General features: G+C 39.1%; 1 protein-coding gene across 11 annotated transcripts in view; it reads left to right on the top strand.

The window, feature by feature from the left end:
• Window positions 1-13,933, top strand: part of INPP4B (inositol polyphosphate-4-phosphatase type II B) — a 554,905-nt gene that overhangs the window by 312,787 nt on the left and 228,185 nt on the right. For all 11 annotated transcript variants that reach the window (XM_039539756.1, XM_039539755.1, XM_039539753.1 and 8 more), the window contains 2 exons: window positions 1,339-1,411; window positions 8,224-8,371. In XM_039539756.1, the coding sequence (XP_039395690.1) occupies window positions 1,339-1,411; window positions 8,224-8,371 (221 nt within the window). The remainder of the gene's footprint in view (window positions 1-1,338; window positions 1,412-8,223; window positions 8,372-13,933) is intronic.

Raw genomic sequence — 13,933 nt, 5'->3', positions numbered from 1 at the left:
ATAGTCAGCTTGAACAAGAATTTATTATACTAATCACTGACTCCTTGGCTGCAGACACACTCTTGCCAATAAAAACAGGAGTACTTGTGGCACCTTAAAGACTAACAAATTTATTTTAGCATGAGCTTTCGTGAGCTAAAGCTCACTTCTTCGGATGCATCCGAAGAAGTGAGCTTTAGCTCACGAAAGCTCATGCTAAAATAAATTTGTTAGTCTTTAAGGTGCCACAAGTACTCCTGTTTTTTTTGCGGATACAGACTAACACGGCTGCTACTCTGAACTCTTGCCAATGTAACCCACGTGGTTCTGCTGTGTAGAAGGGCAGAATTCCTTGCATGGTACAGAGCTTTGATTCATAGGGGTTCCCCTTGCAACACAGAGCATGGGGGGCAGATAGGGCCACATCTGGGAAAGCTATGGAAGAGGCAGAGATTAGAGCAGAATATCTGCAGCTATATACATCCTTTTGCCCTCTGTCGCACCTCCTGTGGAAAGGGGGCTTGGCAGCAACCTTCAGAGGCTATGGCAGCCTTACTGTTGCAGTAGAAGCTGCAAAATACTTTGTCAGCCTTTCCAACACGTGAAGGAAGGATTCCTTCCATCTTATTCTGCACTAACCCCAGAATGATGCAAAGCATAGTTATGTGCTTTGTCTGTCTGTCTGTTGTTTAGGATTTAGACCTAAAAGAAATACAAGAACACAACAGAAGCTGGTGTGCTGCCTTTGAAAGGGAAAAAAACAGTTGACAAGATTTAAAAATATAGCTTTCTTAAAACATTAGAGCTCAGAATTATACATGAGTGGGAAGCCAGAAGAGGAGCCATTAAAAATGGTTTAGAAGATTATGTAAAAGTAAGTAGTGCTAAGAGATGAAATCAAGTGAGGAAAGAGATGTCAAAAAGAGGACAATAAAAAAAATTCCCACCCTTTCCCCTCAACCCTGATTTTAAATTGCTTTTGTACTAAATCATGCTGCCTGCTGTGATTTTGAGAGCAGCCCTTGAAAGAAATTCCTTTGAAATTATATAACTCGTCAAAAATTGTTTTCTACTGCATTTTAGGACAGTCATTCATGTTTTGCTGCCTTCTATACAGAGACTCCAGTGTTACAACCTATTATTAAATATTACAACTGACTTGTACAGGGAAAATGCAAATTAGTAATTAAAAATAAAATCGCTTCACAAAACAGGTAGGGTTGGAAATATAGCTTATCACAAATATTTTGTCCAAGGCCATTCATATTTAACTGTTTTACATTTCTTTTGCAGCAACTTCCGAAAAATTCCATTTGTGGTTATGTTTCCTTTCAAAGTGTTACATCTTTTCTTTTGTAGTGTGCACTGGTGTGTGAATGTACAGCACCTGAAGGCATAAGTGGTAAAGACAGCTTACCTCTATTAAATGCAGGTATGTGTTATAACTTCAAAAATTCTTTAAATAATTAGGGTTATAATACTGTACTAGGTTATCTTTGTTAGTGGGAGAACTTAGGGAAAACCACCAAAATCTCACGCATACAAGGATTTTGAACAGAGCATTTTTAAAATGCTGTGCCCCATTTAATGTTCACTTGAAGTTTAACATTTGCATCTATATAAGCACCAGACACTGAATGTTTAATAAAAGCAAACTACAAAAGATGTTCAAAGGGCATTTTAGTAGTTCAAACAACAAGATGTTTGTAATTCTTTTACGTATATATTCTAATGCATTTTGAGTAGATTGCTATTTGATTCCAAAATAATGGGCTGCTATACAACAATACCAGTTTGAAGAATTTCAGAACCACTAGAGATTTAAGGTGTTTTCCTGAAAACCCTGCTCCTGGAAGCTTTCTTCACTCACTGGAGTAGAGTGCAGTTGACTACTTGTGTGAGGAAGGATTTGCAGAAACTGGCCCTGAAAAGTTACTTTGTGGTACTCTGCTGAATACTCTCACATTTGGAGCCATATCCAGTGCCCACTGAAGTCAGTGGAAAGACTCCAGTTGACTTCAGTAAGCACTGGATGAGGCCCACTGTTTTTTTGTAATGTATGGTGTTGTGTTAATTACTATAAAGTAGTTATAGTTGCACACACATTATTTGACTCCTGAGTACGCCTCTCCCACTGTTTATACAGTGTTAGCTGAGATTATGTTGAAAGCCCTGTGATTTTAAATGGAAGGGGCTGCTGGCAGGGCATTTTGAGGTCAGAATCTGCTCCGGAGCTCACTTCAGACTTTGGTTTGAAGTGTTTATATGCTCAACCCATTTCACTCTTTCTCATTATACAAAGAAATATTACATGATGGTGTGGAGTGCTGTAAAAGTGTTATCAGCCTGAGTGTAGGAATTTACATCTCTCAGCAGTAAGAAAGACACAAGTAAGCTATACAATCACCCAAAACATACCACACCAGCATGTATTCTTTATGCCCCACATACATTACAGATAGAAATATGTTTTTTAGAAACCCGTAAAGCCTTATTTACCATGAGACCAAATGCTCAGGTCTCAGAGATAGCATGGAAACCTCTAAAAATGACTTGAAATAACTTTTCCTTATATATAAAATATCACAATATGTTTCTTGTGAACTTTGAATCCAGTTGGGAAGCCTATCTGTAACCCTTAAAGTTGCTATTTGTAGTTCTGCGTGACTCTGAGATATAGGAATTTAAAACTGACATTTTTATGTATAAAAAACATGTTACAGGTCCAGTAATGAGTCTTGCCCATCCTGGGCCTCTGGGGTTTTTTTTTTGTTTGTTTGTTTTTGCGGGGAGGAGGAGAAGCCCACTTATTGGGGGGAGAATGAAAAATATTTTTCTGGTTGCTTGATTTTTTTTTTTTTAGTTGAAGCTACTTGGGGGAGATTAGGGGCTGGGAGAGATTAGTAATGTGACCTGAACTTTACCTATGAATCAGACATGCATGATAAATTAATTTATCACATGGCTCTATAATTTATTACATAGATATCATCTCCAAATATCTGGGTTTATATGAATCTCTCTGTGTCTCTCTCCCCATATATATGTTCTCTCTATACCTCACTCTTTCCCTCTCTTTCGGTGTATATATATTTGTGTTGTGATAGACCCAGGCCAGTTGGGAACAGCAGAGTAGTAGAAGGGAGATATACTGGCCACTGGATAAGCAGTTTTCTGTTCCTGGAGTGACCAGAACAGGGGCTGCTACAGGCTAATAAGAACACCTGACTCCAATTAACTTGCTAAGAATCAGGAGAGGCTGTTAAGCACCTGACTCTAATTAAGGCCCCTCTGATGCTATAAAAGGGCTCACTCCAGTCAGGCCAAGGGGAGCCAGAGGAGAGGAAGTGCATGTGAGGAGCTGGGAGTCAGAGGTGCAAGAAGCTGAGAGTGAGTAGGCATACTGCTGGAGGACTGAGGAGTACAAGTGTTATCAGACATCAGGAGGAAGGTCCAGTGATGAGGACAAAGAAGGTGTTGGGAGGAGGCCATGGGGAAGTAGCCCAGGGAGTTGTAGCTGTCACACAACTGTACCAGGAGGCACTCTAGACAGCTGCAGTCCCCTGGGCTAGAACCCACAGTAGAGGGCGGGCCTGGGTTCCCCTCAAACCTCACAACTCCTGATCAAACACAGGAGGAATTGACCTGGACTGTGGCTTCTACCAGAGGGGAAGGTATCTGGTCTGTTTCCCGATCCATAGGGTGAATCTGTGAGGTGAGCAAATCTGCCAATAAGTGCAGGATCCACCAAGGTAGAGGAGGAACTTTGTCACAGTGTGTAAATGTGTATAACAGTGTCTCTCTATCTGGTGTGTGTATGCTGCACTGTATATACATACTCAGGGAATTCTGCACCAAAAAAATTAAAAATTCTGTGCACAATTTTTATTTGTCAAAATAACACACTATATTCACTCCAGTTTCAGTTACTTGGGTAATTTATTTCAAAATGTTTGTCAACAATACAGACAACAACAAAAAAGATTCCCCGAGGAGTACAGAGTTAAAGAAACCCCTACAATAACCCAGTTCCAGCTGGGAGGTGCTGGAGGGGGCTACATGTGGGCCCCCCTGAACCCAGTCATCCCTCCTCTTCCCAGAGCCCAGTCGTGGGGCAACCCCCCTGGCCCAGACACCTGCAGCTTCCCTCCCCTCAGCACCTTTACTCCCCTCAGCTTCTTCACTGTCCCACCGGGAGATGTGGTGTGGGCCTGCCCTTCCTCACCCTTTGCCAGAGCTGGGTCTCCCAGGCCCTCTCCTGTCCCTGAGCTGATGAAGATCAAGCCAGGCAGCCAGAGCTTGCAGAGCCTACATTCTTGCTGGGCTGGGCGCTCTGCTCACTTCAAGCTGGAGAGCTGGACTCTGCAGAGTCCAGTGGTCCCTAATGGACAGCAGCAGCTCTGCAGCCCCAATTCTGCAGGGAAATATGAAATTCTGTGCAGAACATTAATTCTGTGCAAATTCTGCATTGTGCGGTGGTGTGGAATTTCCCCAGGAGTAATATACTGTGTATATACCTATATACGTGTATTACAGTATACATTTTTGATTCTCTGTCTTGAGTTGTTTATCATGCCAGGGAAACTATGAAACTTTAAAAAAAAATAGTAGGCATAGCAGGACATTGGCATTCATCTCAAGCTTGGATCTTAATACATGAAACTCACAGACCTCAAGTGAGTTGTGAAGCACTTACTGAGTGATGTGAATGAATGTCATATCTCACAGAGCCTCATCATTATTCCATTTTTACCTCGAGACTTCATTTATACTATTAGAAATTCACTTATCCATTTATAATACTGGAAATTTAAAATAATTTTCTCACGTTTTTCACATAAAGGTATGAAAGAGGAGAAAAGTAACTAAAATCTAATAAAAACGAGCAAAACTAAAGTTAATTTTTTCTGAAATAATATATATATTTGCTTTTATTCTAAAGGGAAAAATCCATAAATAACAGTATTAGAATTTACAACATGACAGTAGTTTGCTTTGATCTTCATTAGACAGTGAACAGAAGTTCAAACAAGAAATAATGTTCACTCTTTGTTTTACAAGTTTCATTTTTGGCGGGGGGGAGGCTGAAGAATAGCATGTGGAGAAGTAAATGATTGCCAAGGAACAGAAAACACTGCGGTCTTTACATTTACAGTGAGAATGTCAGAAAATGCAGTTTGTTAAATACATAGCAGTGATTTCCTGGCTTCCACACGTAGATGCACTTTTAAAAGAGAACTTTCTCCATTTTGCTCAATGAAATGTTTTGAAAGTTTGTACATAAGCAAGTCTCTCTCTACAGAAATTTCACAGTTTTATAAATGTGGGGAGTTTTGGATTGAGCAAGCCTTTACTCCATATGTTGCAAAATGCGTTACTGCCAAGGCCAAACATTCAAAAGTCATGAGGCACACCCCCTCAAAATCATGAGATTGACTTAAAAATCATGAGATTTAAACAATAATAAATTTGGGATGCTTTTTAATTTGTCTTCTGGCTTTCAGCCTTTAAAGTTTCCTAAGCTTTTTTCCATAATCATAAGGTCTAGAAACTTGAAAAACAAAGAAAAAAGAAAAAAAAAGGCAAGATTGTTACATAATCACCTGACTCCAAGAGCTGTGGCTTTAAGAAAAATTCCAAATATCTGAAAATTCTCAAATCACAAGAATTGGCAAAGCTGCAAATAAGACTACTTGGACTCCTATATTGAGCAAAGGTTTGCAAGATATGATCCAGAGTTTTCAATTGAAATGCTTCTCTTGAGCTTGCGGGTAGCAGTTTTGGCCATTTGTCAGCATTGGAGACACTGCTAGGATGACAATACAACAGCAACAATTGTTCGCAGCTTTGTGTTGCCTAAACTCTGGTTAAATGCAAAAAGAAAAATTCCTAGAGCCAAATTTTCAAGGTGGCCCCTTTTGTAAATTTTTTGTCATTATTGCACATACAGATTTGCACAGGCAAATGTGAGTTATTACATGTTGTGAGTGCAAATTTACAGGTTCTTGAAAATGTTTCAAATATTCAAAAAGTTACACAGGGTTGAGATGCCCCATAAAGCTAATATGGTATAGAGCTTTTCATGTCTAGATTAGCATCTGAAATCTACTCATATTGAACAGATTCCTACATTACAGTAAGCACTAGTGTTGACACGTATGTTCGCAGCTCTCTGCACATGGGCCAAAAAAAAAATCAGCCATACATATTGAACTATCCTTTGAAGTCTGAAGCTTGTCACTCCAATGTCTTGGTTAAGGAACATTGGGGTATCTTACACTGCTGTGCAGTACCTGTTCTGTGGATTAAGACAGGACTTCAGTGCTGTAAATAAAACATCTTTCATGAACTTAGTTACAACAAAAGAGAAAAAATAGGAAATGTTTCATAATGTTTGAAACAAGTGATATTTTGAATATATGTTTCTGAATCCCAGACGTCTATCGCAATGGATAAGGCACTAGAAAAAATACTTTGTGACCTTGGACACGTCATTTAACCTCCATGTCTGTTTCCTTCATCAGTCAAATGAAAACAATAATGCCCGATCACTTTTGTTTAAGTACTTTGAGATCTATAGACAAAAAATGCTGCTGTTCATCTGTGCTAAACGTCATTAAGGACTATTATATTTGCTTTTTAAAATTATTCTTTGTTAATACTAAATAATGTAGTTTAGAAGTAAATTTATTATCAATAAAAAAGAGGTTGATACCTCAGAGGTCTTAAGTTTTCCATGGAAGAAGAGTAGTTTCATGAAATTTCTTCAAAACCAAAGAAAGAGGACAGTTCCTGAAAATAAACAAGAGCTGTTAAAAAATGAGCATGTGCCATATTGGTTCTTTGTAACTTTGCCTACCAGTAATCATCTCATTTATGCAGATCCTCTAGTTTTATTGTTTTCGTTTCAGTCCTTTTTTTATTTTCATAACAAGTCTGATTTTTTTAAATGCATTTGGGAATCATTGATGGTTTGGCCTTTGTTTATTATAGCTGTGTTATTCATGCTGCATGAATCGGTGTACATAGGCAATAATGGGAGAGAGCACTTCCCACAGTAGTGAGTTGTAATGTAGGTTGCAAGGTCCACTTGTTGATGTGCTTTTAAAAGCAACAGTTTCTTCAAAGCGATCACAGGTAATGCATTTCTTTGAATTATACAATAGTGAGTGTCAGGATCAATGAGAGCCTGGTCCAAGGCAGCTTTTACCAGTAATGTGAAAAGATCAGTAGCTTGATGGAGAGGTTGGAGGGTTCAGATTGCTGTCTAAAGTCATTCTGAATTAAAAAGCAGCGGATGTGTATGTGTGTTTTAAGGACAAACATTCATCTCCCAGTAAGCTTATCTAGGAAGTAAAAGAAAAGGTATCTTTTCTAGGTTTCCCCTGTGTGCTTCTTCTGGAGAATCAGTAGAGAACAGAAAAAGAGCTCAAGAGCAGACATAAGGAGAGCACAGGAATTGCACAGGCTCATTATAGAGCAGCATTATGCAATTTTGATAAAATATGACTATGCAGCAGATCTGAGAGAAAAAAACATGCTGTTCTCAGGCTTAAACGTGCAAGGCACTGACAAATAATTTAAGTACAAGAGTAATCCCTTTTCTGGATTAGGGACAGAGTGCTCAGCACCTTACAGGACTGATCCTGTGACTGTTACATATAGTTCTGGCGGGTGCTGGACTGCAGTGACACATCAGTGAGGCATATTTTCCTCTTAAAATACATATGCAACACCTGTTTGTGTTAATGACCTTTATGTAGCTAGGGAAGGATATACCATAATATCTAAATGGGGATGTGCTGCATCTGCCCCATATGGTTTCACTTTCAAATGTATGGAAGCCTGAGAGTTCAATAACACACCTTGCTCCTGGTTACAGATAATGTTATCAGCTCTTAGCATGAGATTTCACTGTTTATTTATCCATCATTTAAGTTGCTTTTTACTTTTGTCTCATGAATATGTGCCAGAGAGCTTGAGCTTGCATTCTTACTGCAACAGTAATGATAAATGTACCAGAAACCTACTGTACTAGGTAGAATTTAATTATCTACTACACTGGGTTGTGCAGCCTTGAGTGCTATGTTTTTAATGGATAATACATTTATCTTTGGACTTAAGTTTGGAAATACAGGAGGACAGAGAAATAATTTTACATTTGTGGACTAAACCATTGTAGTCACTTCTGAAACAAACATATAGCCACAATTAAGCAATGCCATCTTTTTTTCTCTTCTACAGTATTAAAAAACCCAATCTGTAAGTTATACAGATTTCCCACTTCTGACAACAAGTGGCTGCATATCCGAGAACAGATGTCGGAGAGCACTCTTTCTTTCCATGTTCCCAAGGAATTGATCAATCTGCACATAAAGGAGGATATGAGAAGGTAAGGGTAACAAAATTACAAAATAAAAACTGTTAATATCTTTTATTAGGTATTATTTCTTAGTTGAGGTAATGTACGTGATTATTGGTGAAGGCAAACTAAAATATTTTATGAAATGGCTAAAGAAATATGGTGATCTCACTGGCTGATAATTCATAGCTATGACAGTAATCAGCACAATTCGTTTCTCTGAAATTCTAAGAGTCTAGTGACTATAAATTCTGGTCAGTGAATTGTGCCAAATACAGTCATGGCTCTGAACTTCTCAGAATCAACATTTGATTAATAATATAAATATTTTGAATAATTAACATTTTATAATCACAATAACACATGACATGGTGTGAACTGCTCTATAGAGAGCTTGGCTTTATGCCTAGCAGCATCAATGGTGCGGATTACTACAACACAGGCAATAAGATTCAACACAGTTGGAATGAAGTGTAGGAGTAGTGAATATACAAATCACTTTCCTATAATTAATTTATATTTGTTAGTTAAAAGTGTGCCAGGTTTCAAATGTGGTGCTTTGTACAATCTTCCCATATGAATGCACCTATCCAATCAAAAAAGGACTTCCAAGGAGCATAACAGAAAACACAGCCCAGGGAGACGTGGACAGGAGCCAAAGGTGGCATTAATCCACTTTTGTGCCACCCAAATTCTTGGCTGCTGCCAGGGATGAAACAGCTTCCTACCCGTGAATGCCCTGCAGCATAGAATTTATGTAGTAAATAACAACACCATGGACACAATCCATCCTCTTTGCTCCCTAGTATGACTTCAGTGGGACCTGCAAGGTGGGGGGGATCTAGTAAGGGATTATTTCACCTGTATTGTTTCTTGTGCATTAACATTACCAAAACCATTACAGAGTAGAAGTTCTGTATTGTAATAATGACCATCTCGGGTGAGGCTATAACAACATAAAATAACAGGTATTTACATTTTAACTATAATTTAGTACTCTTATTAGAATAAGAAAGTGACTTTGGAAGAGTAAATAATAAAAATACATCTGTCTTATCTGGCCCCCATCAGCATGGCATCTGCGTGCCTGCCAAAGCTGAATAAATAAATTTCATCAGCCTTCCACGGAAGAAGAAGAATTCTAGTCCACACTTGCTGGACCCAGGAGTGTAGAGGTAGGAGAAATCTGCTGCCCCGATCGCCTCTCTGAGTGGCACATCTCCCCAGAAGCGCATACAGAAGATATTCATGTCTCTGCTTCCCTTTCATGTACATCATCTTTCCAGTGACAAATTTACAGAAGTTGCAGTCGCTCCAGGGCTGGGGCAGGTACTGACAGTTTCAATGTTGCTACTAGGGTAGCTGCTGAAACTTAGTAGAAAGAGTGTGTGTGTGTGTGTGTGTGTGTGTGTGTGTGTGTGTGTGTGTAAAATTCACTATGCTTTGGCAGAATGGACGGGGGCAAAAAGATGCCCACCACGAAGAGTGGCAACCTGGGTTAAGAATACTGTCAGCCAGTGGCTTCCATGATTAGGGCCCTTCCAAATTCATGACTGTGAAAAATGCATCACGGACCATGAAATCTAATCTCCCCTGTGAAAGCTGGCTATTGTAGGGGAGACCAGATTTCACAGAATTGGGTGGCCAGAGAGCGGCAGCTGCTGATCAGGAGCCCAGCTTTGAGGCAGTGGCACTGCCAGGAGCAGCACAGAAGTGAGATGGCATGGTATGTGGGGGTTGTCCCTTTCGGGCTGGCCTTACAGGTGGGCTGGTGGGCGACTGCCCAGGGCCCGATGGTCAGGGAGGTGCCCTGGCCACCGCCCCCGCTCCACACACACACAGCCAGTTCAAGGCCCCTTTAGCTCCCAAGCACCAGGCTCCACCTCTTACAGGCTGGGAGGGAAAGACTTCCTCTTCCTCTGCATGGGCCACTTCCAAGGGTGGGTCACATCCACCATCTCCAGAAACCTCCCCTGAGTGCAGGAAGCTCTGCAGCTGCTGGCTGGGAGTCTGGTTCTGAAGTCAGCACTGTTGCCAGCAACAGCGCAGAAGTGAGTGTGGCATGGTGTGGTATGGTATTACCATCCTGACTTCTGCACTGCTGCTGGCGGTGGTGCTGCCTTCGGAGCTGGGTGCCTAGCCAGCAGCTGCCCTCTGGCTACTCAGCTCTGAAGGCAGCAACACAGAAGTAGGGATGGCAATACTGTGAGCCGCCTACAACAGCGAACTCCCCACGACCCCATTTTGGGTTGGGACCCCCACAGTTAACAGTACTGTGAAATTTTAGATTTAAATATCTGAAACTGTGAAGTTTACTGTTTTAAAAATCCTATGACAGTGAAATTGACCAAAATGGGCTGTGAATTTGGTAGGGCCCTATCTATGATGGTGGTGGGATAGCAGCTGGGGTGTGTGGCCACACTGTAAATGGATGATTGACTGATTTCTGTGGTAAATCACCTGGACAACTTTCAGACATAACAATGGTTTATGTTTTGAAGGATTTTTCTAAAAGGAAAGAACCTAGGAAATTACTTTAAAAAAAAAAAGAAAAGAAAAAGAAAGCTTTAGATTGATATTGACATCAAAAGCACTGGTGGTCAAATCATTGGCAGAATGTTTTGCTGCCATTGCTGCTCACATAGTCAAAAAATGTGGGGGACTTCTGAAAATTTTAAATCAAATTTTCTTCAAAACTGGTTTCACTTTAACTGTTATCTTTTAACCGGGATCTTCCCACTCCAACCTAACCTTTCACTTAACTTATCCTCCTCTCCCTCAAGTGTTAACCCCTTTATGGGCCTTCAGGTACCTTAAATCTGGAGGGAAGGGAAGGTGCCCTCAGGGGCTTAAGGTCAGATCTTTGCTATCGCTCTGAAGTGCAGTCAGGTTCTGAGGCTAGAGGATGATTCTACTCAAGTCACTCAGCGAGGAGGGTTGAGCAGGCCCTGCCAAGAGAGATCTTTTTATATATATATAATATAACTTTAGGGGATTCATCCCTGATCATCTGCTTTCCTGTTTGCAGATCTGTGGTGGTTATTATTAGGACTGTGTTTCTGTGTTGTACACCAGCAAATGTCTTCAGTTTCACATTTTTTGTATGATTTTATGGTGTGTTTCCAGTTGGTGGTGTTTATTTGTTCTGCTTTGTGGTGGTGGTTTTTGGCAGATTTTGGGTAGGATATGAAGGAAATTGATGTTTGTTTCTGCTTATGTCCATCTTTCTTGAAAGAAAAGCAAATTAGTTTTTCAAACTTGATTGCAGATAAGGAAGGTATGTTCAGTTAAGTATGGTAAATTCTGCAAAAAAATTCACCGGCTGCACAGTACAACTCTCCAGTAATGAAACATAGCTTGTGCTGATAGTAAATCAGAATGGCGAGAGAATGAGGATACTACAGTAGAAGCTTTTCTCAGCATATGTTTCACAAGTTTACCACTAGAATCTCTGTTAATCCTTGGGAACAAAATTTAGCCTTGACTGAAAGGGAGTTGCACTCACTTATGCCAGAGATGAATTTGGCCCTTAGTGTTTATGGTCACAATCCATAAACGAATTACAAGTATGAAGTGCTGAACTTTTCTTGAACCCTCTTTCCAGTGTACAAAGATAGCATAGTCAAGCTTTCCTTCTGCATTAGGCACATCTGTTCTCTTCTACCTTCAGTACACTTTTCTTGTACAAACGTGTATAGTAGCCAATAAAAAAAGATTTCATAATCCATTTGTCTGTTGTCTTAATTCTTTTTTAGAACATCGCAGAATACTGGTGAAGTTCAGACCCTGTTCTGAAACCATGTATTTTTCAATGTTCCCTCTTTAATATTCAAATGTGATAGAGAAACTGATAATTTGTCTTTGTTTTTTGAAGACCCTCAGCATCTCTTCAGTCTTTTTGGGAATTGGTATAAATTTTCTTGAATTTGGCATGTGATTTAGAATGTGTCCGTTGAGCTATTGCATTGAGAACAGAAGAGATTGAAACCACAGCAGAAGGAGTAGGATGAAAAGGCTGTGTTGAGGACATTTTTCATGACTTTTTAGTACTTTGCAAGATTTCTTTATGTGCCCATTTAAGGATTTTTAAAAACCTTATTCTAAGTAATTCTATACCATAATGACAATGATTTTCTCTGTCCATTTTTTTAAAGCATCAAAATGTGCAGTCATTGAAAAAATGTTAGTGCATATGTATATGCATGTCTTTTCTGATAAACAGTGGGTTGGAGAAATACCCTCTCTTCTACCTATCTGTTGAGAAATGGCATAAAAGAATAAAAATAGTCCTGTGTAAATTAAACTGATTGCTTTCAATGAATAGCACCTCTGGTCTTTAGACAACCCCTTTTACTAGAGTCTAAAGGACACAAGATAATAATTTTACCAGAATTATGTAGCTCTTTGTCCTCTTGCTCATAATTAGCTTTGGAGCAAAGGTTAATGCTGTGAAAAGCAAGCAGGAATTTTCAAAGCTGCCATAAAAAAATAACACTAGAAAGCAGCATATATTTGCTGCAAAAAAAAAATTACAGTGCCTTAAAAAGGTCTCTAATGCTGTGATTTGTTGTGTGATAGAGTTATCTGCAGATAAGCTTACTTTTACCATACAACAATACAGGAGGGCCTGAAATGCTAAACACATTCTTTGCTGCCAATCTAGAGAGAGAAAATAGGGTGGGGGAAAGAAATATGTAGTTTCCCTTCAAAGCACATTTATTAGTAGAGTATTTCTGAGAAGAGGAAATAGAAGAAGCACAGTCCCTGTTTTAATTGTTGAAGTAGCAGGGCTTGAATGGTAGTCACTATTGGAGGAATCTGAGACCTGAGAAACTCAAAGATCTCTAATAGAACACTTTTGAAATGCAAGATACAATGATGTATTTCACTTTAATACACAGAGTTTTACACCAGGAGGAACATATGTTCCTCTCTATGTGCACTTTTTGCAGCTATTAATGTAAAGAAAATAAGGGTCAAATTCTATCCTTGTGTGTGTATATACATCCAGCTCCCACTGACATCTACTATCCAATTATAGAATGTTACAATTTTTCTAACACTAAAAGAAAAAGGTATATGCACCTATCCATAGAAGATGATATATGTGATCTAGAAACAATGTGGTAGAGGAACTCTGTTTTTTCCATATAATTACGCTTGGGGGAATACAATTTTTATATTTTATAATTTTGATGGATAGTGATGTATTAAGCATTTTTTTTATTTTTATTGATTTAAATGTTCACTATTGCAGGAAATTCTGACGGGGCATAATTATGTAATGATGCTAAGCATTAAGATTAAAAATTTTTGAAGCTTTATAACTGTTAAAGCACAAATTATTAACATCACATGTCACATACCTAAATTCCTTAGGTCAAACTGTACTAGGTTCTCAAACAGCATTTTTCTTACTTTGCCTATCTGTAAATTTTTATTATTATTGATGGAGATATTTTTTCATTGGTTTGGGTATGGTGAAATTTATATTACCAATATTTACTGATAAAAATCAAATCCTTCCAACACTACTTGTAACAGCGGGAATGTCTACTCTGCAATCAGAGGTGTCACTGTACTTGTTGATGT

The sequence above is a fragment of the Mauremys reevesii genome, linkage group 5 (genome assembly GCF_016161935.1).
Source record: "Mauremys reevesii isolate NIE-2019 linkage group 5, ASM1616193v1, whole genome shotgun sequence".
Taxonomy (NCBI): Eukaryota; Metazoa; Chordata; order Testudines; family Geoemydidae; genus Mauremys; species Mauremys reevesii.
Note: the sequence above shows the minus strand (reverse complement) of the source record. Positions and strands in the feature narration are given on the sequence as shown.